General features: G+C 42.6%; 1 protein-coding gene across 1 annotated transcript in view; it reads right to left on the bottom strand.

Moving 5' to 3' along the window:
• LOC122619960 (semaphorin-1A) overlaps window positions 1-14,371 on the bottom strand; it is a 128,216-nt gene that overhangs the window by 11,712 nt on the left and 102,133 nt on the right. Inside the window, 7 exon segments of the mRNA XM_043797239.1 lie at window positions 57-139; window positions 3,942-4,087; window positions 4,488-4,568; window positions 4,629-4,750; window positions 5,125-5,266; window positions 5,540-5,628; window positions 6,348-6,452. Coding sequence (XP_043653174.1) covers window positions 57-139; window positions 3,942-4,087; window positions 4,488-4,568; window positions 4,629-4,750; window positions 5,125-5,266; window positions 5,540-5,628; window positions 6,348-6,452 — 768 coding nt within the window.

The following is a 14,371-nucleotide window of genomic DNA, read 5'->3' as shown; positions in this document are numbered from 1 at the left end:
TATTAATATGATTTTAAAAAGTTTTAATTTCATATAACTTGATATGCTCTACACACCTGTGCCCACAAAAATAACATCGTATGTCTTGCCGCCAGGAGTTTTGATCTGCGCATCTACGGCGATTTGGGTGAAGCGGTATCTGTAAAAGAAGACACGAAATTAATAGGGAGCAATGTATATATTAAATGTCACCCATATTTATTCTGTTTCTTAATTACTTTTCCCATTCCATTTCATTTGTATCTAATACCGCTTTTATCAACGACTCAACGGCGGTCAGCATCCAAATGGTGGAATGAATGTCAATCCATGTTTTCTTTATTTTGCGACATTGTGTTTCGCCAGTTCTCCTGACAATGGACGTACGTCTGTCATTTCGGTTAGATGTCCATTAATAATGGACGGATGCCAAAATGGTACTCGCTGTCGGAATGTTGAAGGAAAAGTCTGCGGCTGGCTGGTTGACTGGTTGGCTGGTTGGCTGGCAGGACTGGTTAGTCGAGGACTTGAACAAACCACTACCAGTGCAACATGACTGCCAATACAAGATACATGCGGACATACATACAGGCAACGACTGCTGCAGCAGCAACAAACTGTTTGTGTTTTTATGGAAAAAACATATTCCAAACAACAACACAAGTAGATGAAATAAAAACGAAAACTTCCCTCTGATTTCACCGCACAAACGACGCCCGTCTGCCCCCGAAAAGCCCGCGTTGTTGCAACATTTGTGGCCAGGTCCATGTCCATTGTTGCTGTCATGCCTTCTGCCTCGATTTAAATGCAAATGCCCGGCAGCTGAAATGGGCCACCAAATGGGAGCTGGGAACTGTGCTCCATTGCTCTGCTTTTTTATTGTTAATTAACTAATCTTGTTTTCGGGACTCCGGTCTGTCTGCAAGCAACAATTTCCAAATTGCTCAACAATTGTGCAAAAAATGCATCGAACAAAGTTTTCATTTCGAACAATTTAAGGGTGAAATTTAAGATTAAAATTGTTTGTCAAAGCATTTGGCCGTTAGCTCTTTGATACTAATTTAATATATTTTGCGGAATTTGAAGTTTTGGGTTTCCACCATAATATTTCTATCTCTATTTGGAAAGGAAACTTCATTGTTGAGCTGTGCAACATTTACTTAACAATTTGAACTAACTAGATTTTGTTAATTTTTGGCTTGAAGTTTTCAAATATATGTATGCAATTTTAAAGCTGACGGACTTCATGAAACTTCAGCATATGCAAAACAAATATGTGAGCCAGCAGGAGGAGAGAAAAAATGCTAGCACAGGACGCAAGAACACGTCCTGGTCCGGGTCAAAGTACAAAGTTCTGGCAATTGAAACTTGCAAAAATGTTGCCAACTTTTTGTATCGCTCCGATGAGTTCAAAGGGCGATGACGATGACAGCCAACTTGCCAGACAAATGGGCGGTACACAATGGGCGGGAAGTTGGTCGTCATTTGTCCACCTCCACCTCCCACTTGGACTTGGACTATGTCACCACCGTCGCCCGTTGGTAACCTGGCAGTGAAAGCGATAAGAACACGTTAAGCACAATGCGATATCTTGGGGCAGGAAGATGCAGACGGGATATGGTCAGCCAGTCAGCTGGCTGGAATCGGTTGAATATGGGATGCTTCCGGTCTGCGTCAGGAAACAATCTGTAACGGAGCCCGAGCTGGTACATTCAACTTTCGTCGACATTTCATGAGCACGGCGGCTTTCAACTTGCTGTAAACTTTTGGAACTCACTATGCAAATTATTTGCCTTTTTTCCAGATTTATTTCGGCCACGCCCTCCGCCTAGGCTGCTGCGGAAATGGGCTGGCCCAAAACGAACGGAATTATAATAAATTTATGTTTTGGCCAAATGCCATAAATTCTGCAGAATTCCGTAGAATTTTTGATTTGATTTTGTCATTTGCGTTCAATAAATCCCCCACATTATCCAGCCTATCGCATTGACGACGCCCTCGTTTTGCGGTTTTTCGCCCTGGTTTCAGCTCGAGAATAATTTATGCGCATTGTTTGTGCCGAATTGGAAAACATGATAAATGAATTTGCCCAACAAGCTTGACCTGGCTCAAAGACTAAGCGGCCAAGAGCCGAGGGGAATTAAACGTAATCTTACGATTTCTGCTGACAGGAAAGCAAAATGCTAAATGGCTTAAACATTTAAAAACTTGAAAAAATATGTGTTTCTTTTCATGGGTCTTCCAGTCTTGCAGTCACAGGTTAACTCTTATGAATATTGCTAATGAATTGTATTAACGAGTTACACACATCCTTGCGATGATTAAATATCAACAAGAAGGATACATCTCTGACCCAGTTAATAAATTGATTTATGGACTCAGGATGACGCCTAATCAAGTCTTCAAATATCAAATCTCGGTTTAAGGCAGTTGGATTTAAATCAGGATAAAGTGAAAAAGTTGACGTTCTGCCATATGAGAGCAGCTGAGCCACAAAATGAGAAAAAAAGTGCTGAAGTAACTTTTGCGCATTTTTATGGCTTTCAATTGAGTGTCCCGGGGTCTTGATTAAATTCCGATGCACGCCCGCGTCCTCGGGCGGAGCATCCGCTGCTCCAGTCCCCCAAAATGCAGTGAGTCAGTTGCAGAAAGTGGCCGCCCCACATTACCCACACCCTTCACTCCACCCACTCCATCCACCTCACCCTCGCCACCCACTTCACCCACTCCACGTACATTTGTTGTGGTGTGCTCATGTGGCACAGCAAATGTTCGGGGGATGCGGATACGGATGCGGATGTGCAAGGGATGCCAGTGCGGATGGGAATGCGGATGCAGGAGCAAGTCCGCAGACTGCGTTGTTGCTACGTGTTCCATATTTCATTCTAATTTATTCAGTTGTGCATACATATTTTCGTTACGGGTTGCCTCCTCAGCGCATCCATGCATTTCCTTCTGGCTGGCTCGCTTCGTTTGCTTCAAACTATCGCAAAGGCAACTGCTGCTGCCCCACCACCTGAGCCACCATTTGGCCACAGTGGTTCCTGCTGCTCCCAAATATCAATTTGCCAATGGACTCTTCTACTCAATGGCGTAATCTTTGAATTTTGATTACAAATCTGTAGGATAGATTAAACAAAACTGCCAAAACGCTGAATAGATCCTGAATAGATGTGAAGCAATATGGCTTTTTATTTGTGTGTTAAATGGTGTTTCTATTATTAATAACATGTAATACAAACCACTACTTTTGTTTTTCATATTTTTTTCATTATATAATTTGTGGCTGTACTTGCCCCACTGTGCAGCAGTAACTCCCAGTCGCAAGTGGTGCTCAGTGGCTCGCCTATGATTTAGCCCTCTTTAAAGTTTCACCACTTTGCCAGCACACATCTCGGCGCTTTTCGCCATAATTGTGGCTCAATTACATGGAAAAGTTACCAAATTGAATTTTTAAATTCTCCCTGCGGCCAGAGAGGGCGATATCGCTGGCAAATAATTTATTGCAACAACCCAGCCGTTTTCTTTCCCTTTCCGCTTGCAGTTCAGGTTGCTACGGTTTACGGCTATTTGCGCTGACTAACACCTTATCGAATTTCCATAAACTGAAACAGATGCTGCCACATGGAGGGAATAAGCCCGTGCGATGGCAAATCTATGGCAGGATATGCTCGTTGAAAGCCAGTAAGTTTGTGCATTTTGTGTGCGACGACAGAGCCAGCCATGATACTCATGAATTCAGCAATAGTTTAAGAGTGGCCACAAGTATATGTGATATGTGATATGTGCGTCGTGTGTTTTTAACTCAACAACAAGCACGAAACCAGCCGAAGTTGCCTGGATTTATTTACTGCCCCTTAGAGTTCTGTCATATCCCTCGCCCCGGAAACGGAAGTGACGTAGCACCGAAATAAGGACCACGTGCATACTATATACACGTGTGTTGGCATGCAGCTACTCACATTGTGCTCGTCCGGACCAAAATCGGTTGGCTGAAAAATGCCGGCACATTCTCGTCCATTAGCGAGTGTGTTTTGATGAAGTTCAGTGTGGGATCCGGAAGCGCTCTCGAATCGTTGTGACAGGAGCCGGGTCGAGGATCGGGCACCTAGAAAGAGGAGGAGATAAAGCACATATTTATAGTAATAAGTGAAGCATAAGAATTTCAAATTTTGTCACCAACTATAGATTTAATGCTCGAATAGGGGGATAAATATTGGTAGCTCCAATAAGACGATTCTTTAGCTACTCCTTTGCAGTGCCAAGTCCTTGTGGCACATGAAGGCAAACCCCAAATCGATGGCGACATGTGCAGTCAGCTGCGGGAAATTGGCAAAAGCATTTGGAGATGCAAATGCAAAATTTGTGCCAAAACGAAGAATACATTTTTATGGCAAGCCGGCCATAAGTCATAAATTTGCCAGGCAACAGATGTGCCGGAGTGCGGTCACAAGAAATTCGGGATTTGCGCTCACAAAATTCACGCTCAAGGATTGGGGGATTCTTACCTTGGCGTTGTTAACTGGCAGCCAGTTGGAGTTGATGCCGGTCTGCTCCTTGAACTGACCCTCAAACGTATCGGCGATGTCCTGGGGGAGCAAAATTAAATTTTCCATTTCAAGAAACAATTCGCTGGCAAGGAAACTCACCTGGAGGGCAAAGGCACAAACCGCTGAGCCGGGAATCGAGTTGCTCGGCGTGTTGAACACTCCGTAGATCAGTTTCGAGCTCATCGAGCCGTACTGTCCCTCCACCAGATTGCTGGCCGATTCTAAATGTATCAAGTAAATGAAATATTTTGATTTGCAGCCAAATGTTTCATAAATGTCGAATTTGGTACGGAATTTAACGAGGATTGATGTATTATTTAACATATTTTCAAAAGTTTATCTGTTTGCTTTCAATTAGGAACATAATCTACGTTGTTCACAACACATTTTATTTCGTTTGGGTAACAGCAAAATGCGTTTTAGTTATAGGCAAACGGCAATTTACTAATTAATACTGTGAAAACTCATTTTAGTTGGCTGAGCGACGCTGTCACTTTCAATAACAAACGTCAAACGCACTGGTTCAATTACACAGATAAAAGCTAAATTCAATTCATACATTCATTCATTCATTCACTTAAAGCCGAACACTTACGGATTTCGTTAAAGTAGAAAGGATAATCGCCGGGAATGGAGCAGTTGAGGCGGGACTTGAGGAAGGATGTCCAGCGGTTGCGGAATCGATGCGGGCCACCTTTGTCCCACTTGCAGACGCGGGCAACGCGCGAATAAATCGCCTGAAAAGAGCATCAAGACCATCAAGACCATGAAGAGCATCGCATCAAATGATAAGATATTAATTCTGCTCAGCTTGGGGCTGCTAGGACCACCAGCAAATGCGACAATCTGCGAAGCATAAATAATCCGAGCATCAGCAGTTGTTCCCTGTTTTCTGTCCAACTTTGATTGTATCTTCGCCGCGTTTGATTGCATTTGCTGTTGCTCCAAGTGCTCCAAATGCCCCAAATCGATTGGAAAACTCCTCGATTGGATGTTGCACGTGTACTCACCTTGCCGCAGTTGATGAACTCCACAGCGGTTTCCCGAAAGAAGAAATAGACAAAGTCCCCCTGCGTAAATGAGCTCACAAAGTTGGGGGCTGCGGGACGAGAAATGGCACAAAGTTCGGTCATCAAATTCATTTATAGTTTTCGAGATTGTAAACAATTTTATAGCTGTCAGTGTTCAGATATTGTCAATTTCCATGAATTTATGATGTACATATATGGCGAGTAATATGTTGCGTCAGTCGGTGATATTGGTTTTATGGGTTCATTCCTATGCAAAGGTTCTGAATTTAATAGCTAGATTAAAATTCATTAGTTTTCGAACTAACAAAGTGTAAATAATAGTTGTCTATGACTTGATTTTTTCCTCGAAGTCAAATATCCTTGCCCAAACAATTTTATATGCATGCAATAAATGTGAATAGGCAAGTATTTTAGGTAAAAATCCTGTAAATTTTCAGTGAACCTCTTTAGGACCCCCAAGTAAAGTAATAGTTTCCGATACGGGCTATTTAATATGAATTATGAAGTCTGTCGCACATCTTTGGTGGTAAATGACAGTCGAACGTGCCATGTCGGTTCGGATTCAGATTCAGTTAATGGAAGCTGAACATGGCCAAGGCCCTTGAAATATGCAAAAGGCAATCGCGGGCCATCGTAAACTGACATTCGACAGGACACCATGGACAATCATGGGTGGCGGCGGTAGGGGGGTCTGCGTATCCAGGACTCGCACTGCGCTTACAAAACGGAAGCGCCATCCTGACAGGGTCCATGACATTTTCAATTACCACAAGTGGCTACAACTTACCGTTGAGACTTAGGCTATCGTACTGCTCGGTCTGCAGGGGCTCTCTGTAGATAATCGGATCGCTGCCACTGAAATCCGCCACGGTACCGGAATACAGTTCGTTGTCTGCAAGGAGAGCAAGGATACATGGAAACGCTGGTTTAGTAAAATCAAATACTTTCAGGCATAATCGCAGATTTTAAAGTGGGCCAGGAAACAGGCGTTTCTAGCATTCAAATGTCACAGATAAATGTCAATTACGTGTAATTCTATTACCTGCACAAAAGTACAGAAGTACTAACGTACTAACGTACTTTTTCAATTAAATTGTACTATCACTGCATCCATCTATTATGCATTAAAGAAAATTCATCTCGGGCATTATAAAGTATGTACTTGCCAATTGCTGTACATCGAGCACAAGCCAACACACATACGCCCTGTTGGCGGACTAAATGCTAGCGACAAATTCCATTAAGCTAAACGACAACGACAACATTGAGGGGAGAAGTTTGACATGTCTTCTTGGATGGCATTGAATGCGCCTGCGGCCACATTGAGAAGATAAATGAGATTTTCTTGTTTTTATATTTATTTTGTATTTTCATTTTGTCGTTGTCGTTGTCGTTTTCGTTTTCGTTTTGATTTTTGTTTGTGCAGCGAATTGGCTCGCGCTTGTCAGAGACTTTGGCTTTGTCCTTTTCGAGCTCCGGCAGCAATAAAATAAAGACAGCCAGTGAAATAAATATGGAAAAACAGAATCAAGCCCGCCGAACAATAGAAACGGAAATTCCGAGCTTCAGCTTTTTGTCTGGCCGGAAATGGCTTTGCTGTCTCGGCATCGAAATCTCAGCACCTCCATCCACACAACTCGGCAAAACAATCGTCAAGTGTATATACTCGTATGTGTATATTTTAATGTCTATATTTATACCCCTCACTCGTAGATTAAAAGGGTATACTAGATTCGTTGAAAAGTATGTAACAGGCAGAAGGAAGCGTTTCCGACCATATAAAGTATATGTATATATTCTTGATCAGGATCAATAGCGGAGTCGATTTTCCGTCTGTCCATCCGTCTATTGTGTTGAAACTTCTTTTTTTATTATTAGTCTCTACTTATCTGTTTGCCATGTCCACTCTAACGCCCACTGTCAGTGTTCAAATTTCTTCTTCGGGGAACTCACTAGTTACTAGTTCTTTCCGGCTTATAACTATTTGTTCAATTAAAGTGACGCGATTATTTTATATCAATACACGAATGCTCAAATTGGGAAATAGAACTGAGAAGTTGGGCAATTCACAGCGTTGGGCAATACCACGCACTAAATTAAAAATTCGGTTTTGCCCGATCCGCAAACCCTGATAAGAGATATAAATATTTGCTCGGACGGACACAATAGCATCAGTTTAGTTTGCCGAACCCGAACCCGACGTCGACATTAGACGTTGCGTAGGCTGCATCATTATTGAGTATTGCCTACAAAAAATTTTGTTTTGTATGTCTTTGATAACCAATTGTCTTTATTTAGCGGCAATAACTGGCAATCATATGAAGAATACAGCGAATGAATTTATTGGCCAACAGCGCACCTACAAACTTCCTATTTATTCTGATTGGACTAGTGAAATAAAAACTCAATTACTAATCTCTACACGGTTTGATTTAATCTCTCTGACCCAATTCCGTGTATGATTATACACTCAATCGAACACATGTCTCTGGGCTTGCCTTACTTTCCTTTTTATACCCGTTACGAGAGAGTAAAAGGGTATACTAGATTCGTTGAAAAGTGTGTAAAAGGCAAAAGAAAGCGTTTTCCACCATATCAAGTATATATATTCTTTTCCTGCTGACATTCAAGTTACGTGTTCAGAAGCTGGCAGTGCAATAAAAAAGAAAACTTTTGCTTAAATGCCCGTAATTAACAATAAGAATGCAATTAGCATAGCGATAGATGGTTGTCATTGTCGCAGTTGTATTTGGGATACTTTTTTGTTGAACTCGAGCTGCTTTCTTTGGCCTTCGCTAACAAGTTGCACAATGAGAAAAGGACGTGCCCCTCGTTCCCCTCAGTCGCCGCAGCCAACGGTCGACCTGTCGCAACATCGACAGGACACGAAAAGTTGCAGCTGCCACCTTTGGCCTTCGCTGTCCTCGCTGCATCTAATTGGTTTTTGTTTGTGTGTGTGTTTTTTGCCCCATCTCTTTCTTATTGCACGCTGTCTTTCTCTTTCTCGTTATCGTCATTGTTTCGTACAGCGACGTTTGCTTTTATTGTTTGCTCATTATAACGCCAGTTACCTGACGACCCACGTCCAACGAACAAACCAACCAACCAACCAACCGACCGACCGACCAGGACTCGGACTCAAAATGCGACTCAGACTGAAGGCCTTGTGAAGTTTTCCGCATTGCAGCAATTGGCCGGGCTTAACTCATTTTAAATGACAATCTAGCGTGCAAAAATTATGCACATCGGCCATGTCTGTGCGCCATCCCTTTCGCACACGGCGCCTCTCTATGCGCTTCTCACAAAGTCTTGGTGGGCTTGAAGCGTTCTGGAAACGCGGCCTTCTGACTGTGGCATAAAGTTCGATAAACTCTTTAAGTGATTTAATCGATTTTCTGGGCTAGTCGAGGAAAGCGGAAAATGCTCTTTAGAGCGACGGGAACAAGGCGTAATGAAAGTTCATCGCGTTGACTGCGGCAATTTGCATATTTTTGCATGTTTTATTATGCGGCCGGCACACACACACACACGAGCACACAGGGGCACACACACACACACTGGGGCACACGCTAATACATAAATTACACTCATTTTCAATGACAGGACGTACAGGGATAGAGGGTCGAAATAACGAGCGCACCGGCGGGAATCGAGCTGGAAAACGGGGGAAAGCTTTATTACCGGTACGTTGTGTTTTAAATATTTGATATCTAACACACACACTCGCGCCCAAACACACTTATAATTGCCATTTTTCAGGGTCTAAGCATATAAACATTGCTTTTGGCCCTTGTTAAATACCTTGCATTACGTTTATTCATGCCTGCATACGTCGAGTGTAAGGCCCTCAGTTAAATAGCCCACTTTGGAGCAATTACCCTCAACCGTGCCCACTTACATTATGCATATCAATGCGTTTCTAGATGGACTCTTATTGTACAATTGTCTGCTGCGTTGCAATCCGGTAAATTGCTTAATTTTATGGAAATGACCGGAAACATAGCGTGGCGTTGGATAATGTTCAAGCTACATTAGATGATATTTAAGCGATATGTGATTTATTTATACTGGATAATCAAGTGGAAAAACCGCCCCGTGTCTATTGTATGGTTAAGTCTATTCCTTTATGTTGTCTAATTAGTTTCAAGCCATGTAATCTGGACTTAAGCTTAGTTACGCTTGGAAAACGGATCGATTTTCGATCGAAATTTGGTCTTTTGTTGAGAATTTCTGCCGCATCAATTGGGTTAATTACAGTATACGCCTGACCCACTTTTAAGAGGAACTTTAGGGCTTTAATTGCACTGGCTGGCTGAGTGCCAGAATGTGAGGGAACACATTCTCTTTGCCATTTTTGTGTGTTATCAATTTTTGGCTGTAATTACACTTCACTTGTACTCTTATAGAAATGCAGACGTCGGGCAATAACGAGGGAGGAATAATGGCTGAAAAGTTTTGGCAACATGTGCGCTGCTCTGTAGCAGTTTCGCATTTTGCTCCACTTTCATTACTCTTTTGGGCTTTTTGCTGCTTTTGGGGCCATCTTTGTTCTGGCGCTGGTGCTTTCCAATTCCTAATGTTTTTTTGGGGGATTTTGAAAATTTGGCAATTAGCTTAATTCGCTTTTTATTGGCGCACCGCAATTATCAGCTATGGTCTCTCTACGGCCAGATTTGCATTTGCAGATGCAACTGCATCTGCTGGGGATTTTGCATTGTGCTTATAAACGATCGAATTAAAAGTTAATGTCTTTCCAGTCTTTTTAGCCCAAAGTGGGTGCTCAAGAAGTGGTCTGGAGGAAATGTTTTCAAACATAAGCTTGGTTGCTGCGGCATCTTGTCATTGATTTTCGAGGGCACTTCAGTGCGTTTCTATTGTGAAATGGCTGACAGAGATTTGGCAGCAATTGTAAATGGCAACTTAGGAATAATCCTTTATTTGTGTTTATTGTAATGGTACTGCTTTTTTTTTTTTGTTGTGGATTTTGGAACTTTGGCAGACACAAAATATTATATTGTGCATAACTTTTTACCCGGGTCATTGTGCCAAGCTATTTATGTACTTGATATAGACGTACTATATAATTCTTATCAATTGAAATGTAGAAATGAGATAGAAAAGCAAACTCTTTTAAACCTAAGTTTGCCCGAATTTCAAGGATCCAGTGTTTTTGAGCTATGAAAAGATGGGGTGTGCTGTTGGCCTCATTTTTTGGCAGCTAATTGTTTCTTGTAATGATTGTTTTTGTCTTGGACATAAATAGGAGAAAGGAACCGAGAAAAGTCCGCACATTGTCCGCTGAAAAGGGTCGCAAGCTGTGCTTGTTTGGGGTCTTTATATAGCTTATTTTGACAGCGTTTTCTCTTTGCTTTTCCGCCATTTGGTTTATTGTTTGGACTTTGTTTTCGAGTACATATTTTACTGCAGACGTTTTTGCCTGGCTTTTTTTCAAGAGCTCTTCGAGTGCCCTTTTAGGTATGTGTGTGTGTGTGCGCTGGTGTCCTTTTTATCCTTTGCAGTTGTTAGACGGTCATTTAAACTTTTGGCTCTTAGCAGATTTCATTGTTTTTAATGAAACTGACAGTTGTTGCTGTCGCTGGTCGTGTTCTCTTTGCCCAGCATAGTTGTTGCTCTCATTTTGCATTGCACCCGCACTTTGACCAGGGCCATCCTTTTAGCCGGCTTTGGTTTCCAGATAACGCGCCATTTGTTTTCCTCTGGTCATTCGCCTAAGCCAATTTAAGTTGGCTAAAATAAATTAGTCCTCCTTCGCTTTTTAACGAGCTCTGGCGCACGGTCCCAACGACCCGAAACATCAGTAGAAATAACCCTAAGAAGCAAATGATGCGCGAGAATGGTCCTTAATTATTAAATAAATAAATTAGATAATTTCAAGCAGTTCCACTTTTCTCCACAAAATATTGCTTGCTACTTTAGCTGTTTTATATCATATATTTTAAAGGTTCTTGAAAGTTGTTGAAACTTTCACATCTCTAAATGACGTTCCCCTAGGTGTGCTTAAAGTGCGGAAATAAATTATACGGAATCAAAAATTGAATCGCAGAGAGGGTGGACTTTAAAGCGGCGCAAAGGACGAAAAGTGCCAACGTGGTGTGAAATTGAAGCGGTTTGTGCGATATGCAAATGCAGCGTGGAACGGTTTGGCAATGGTGTTCCCGGTTCACAGGTCGCCGTGTACGCCATGTCCTGCCGAGTCCTTGACATTTTTCGGCGGCGCCAATGTCCGACCAGCCTCCTTTGCCCCCGCTGCCCCCTTTCGCCAGCATTCGTCAGCATTTTAATCGCGTTTGTGCATTTGCTTGGAAAAGTCTAAAATTGAACGCAAGTGATGGCAATTTGTACGCTTCGCTGTGCCTGAGAATCCACGGACGTGCAGACCGAAAATTCGAAGGACACCGAAGGATGGGAATGGGTCTGAATGGGGAGGGTGCCGAAATTAATATGCGTTGGCTTTTGGGGAGCGGGACAAACTTTGCCGGAAAGGGATTTGGCCGCTGTTGGCCATTTGGCCATTTGGCCATCTCCCCCTTCTATTTTTTCCTTTGGCCGGCAGCCCGGCAGCGTTGGCTCGTGATTAATGTGGCAAATGCGCAGTTATAAATTATTTATTACTATTCTTCGCATTGTTTCCTGAGGCGTGTGCGAATTGGTAAGACATTTAAGCCATATTTTCGAGTGCCACAAAAGGTCAAAATGGGGGTTGAAATCAGCGTGATAAGAGTTTAATATTCAGAGCACTGAATTGGACAGTTAACACAACATTATTTTGTAAAATCTCAAAGCCTAAAGAAAGGGCTCAGTCATAGGCATGCAAACAGAACTGATTTTAAATGATTTTTGGGATCTGTGAAAGGGGAATGCTTTTTATTTCTTATTATTATGTTAAAAATGTAGATTGCTTTCAAACCTTGCTTCATAAAATAGGCATTATAAAGAACGTGTTCTTGTTAATTGAATTTGTGTTGCCCCAGAATTACCGAAGCTCTCTACTGCCACACATTTTGCTCAACCATTCCCGCTCTAACCTTAATGCCAAATGAAAACATTTAGCAAATTAAACGACAAAGCCGGCTAATACGTGTTTCCTTCATCCATTTTCTACGGTTCTACAAAAAAAAGAACTTGTTTCCTCCTCTTTTTGGTGTGCTTAATTTTTTATTGGGAAAGTTTTGTATTCGCTGGGTGACACTGTCAGCGATTGAAATTTATTTCGCATGCACTTTTTAAATCGAACAAAAATAGATTCCTTCCGCCGTATTGAAACACCAGGAAAGCGAACAGGATAAGGCGGTTGGACTGGACCGGACTGAACTGAACTGAACTGAGCTGAGCTGGGTGGCTAGATGTCGTATATTGGTGGAAAAAGCAATTGAAAACTTCATCATGGTTACAACAATATTTTTACAACGAAATTGGCACAAAAATGTGTCCACGAACTTTTTGCGCAAAGCGTTAGAAAACTGTGGCCAACTGAGGGACAAGCGGGGGCTATAAAATGGGGGGAGTGGGGAGTAAACTTTTGTGCCAGTTACCGACCACGCCCACGTCAGCCCATGACATCAACGCCCTGTCACGAATAAAAACTGAATTGATAACATTTTTCAGCTTGTTCTGGTTTTTCGGCGACTTTTTTTCGCTCGTCCTTGGTCCTTGTTTTTTTTTTCAGCATTTCTGAATCGGAACTTTTCTAGACTCGCTGGCATTGTTGTTGTTATTTAGTGCACCACCATGATGGGGCTTTTTTATGGGTTGCCTCTGTCCGGGCAATTTGTAATCTAAACAACATGGCCCGGCTAACCGTTATCCAATCCGCGTCGCATATCCTTAAATCCTGGCAAGGCGAGCGCTGCAAAACTGACAGCCAGCCAACGAAGTGACTGAAGACGCAGCTCGTCGGTATATGTAAAAATTTCGATTTAATATTAGCACCATGAAGGGAAATCAAAGTGGAATAAGAACAAAGTGGGGGGAGGGGGGAGGCGAAGGGAAAACGCCGGATGAAAATGAAGGAAACCAAAGCGGATTAGGCTTGTTAGTACCTAGTAGTGAATTCTAAGCTCTGGCTTATTGCAATTAAAAGCAATCTTTGCCTCGATTTAAAATCAGCTTACGAGCGAGTGCTAAAAGTGGTGTGGTCTCCCCACGGAGCGAACTCAATGAAACTCTGCACTCAAGCTGCGTGGCAATTCGATATACCCGACGGCGGTGTGGAAAGTAATGGGCGCATAAATGGCTGCAAGCAATAAAGAAAATGGCGGCTGACAACAGCTTCAGGTTTGGCTGCTTCTTTTTTGGCCAGGATGTGGCAGCTTGTTGATGATAAACTCTTATGACCCACATTGGCGCGGTGTTGGGGGTGAGGGGGCGCACGGGGGTCACGAGCGCGGAAAAGTGGGCAAGTTGCCAACACACTTGTGTGTGTGTGTGTGTGTGAGAGTGTAGATGGAAGAAGCACCACACACACACATATGTATAGCCAAACACATGGGGAAGGCAGCTGCATCCGGCGGAAGTTGTGGCAACACTTGGTGCCCTCTCATGCCGATGGACCAACAAAACCCATCACACACACACCGACACACACACACACAGAGAGAGAAACACACACACTTTCAAGTTAGTTATAAACGTTTATCGATATTATCTATGAGCGACCCACTCCTCCTTGCTCTTGGCAAAGTTTTCGCTGGCTGCAGACAATGAAATGCAAACAAATCACTGCACGAAAACTTCACAACATGGCGGCAAAGAATGTCGATTTATGGGTGCCAAGTGGAAATATTATCAAAA

Source organism: Drosophila teissieri, chromosome 2L, assembly GCF_016746235.2.
Source record: "Drosophila teissieri strain GT53w chromosome 2L, Prin_Dtei_1.1, whole genome shotgun sequence".
NCBI lineage: Eukaryota > Metazoa > Arthropoda > Insecta > Diptera > Drosophilidae > Drosophila > Drosophila teissieri.
This window is presented reverse-complemented; position numbering and strand designations above follow the sequence as displayed.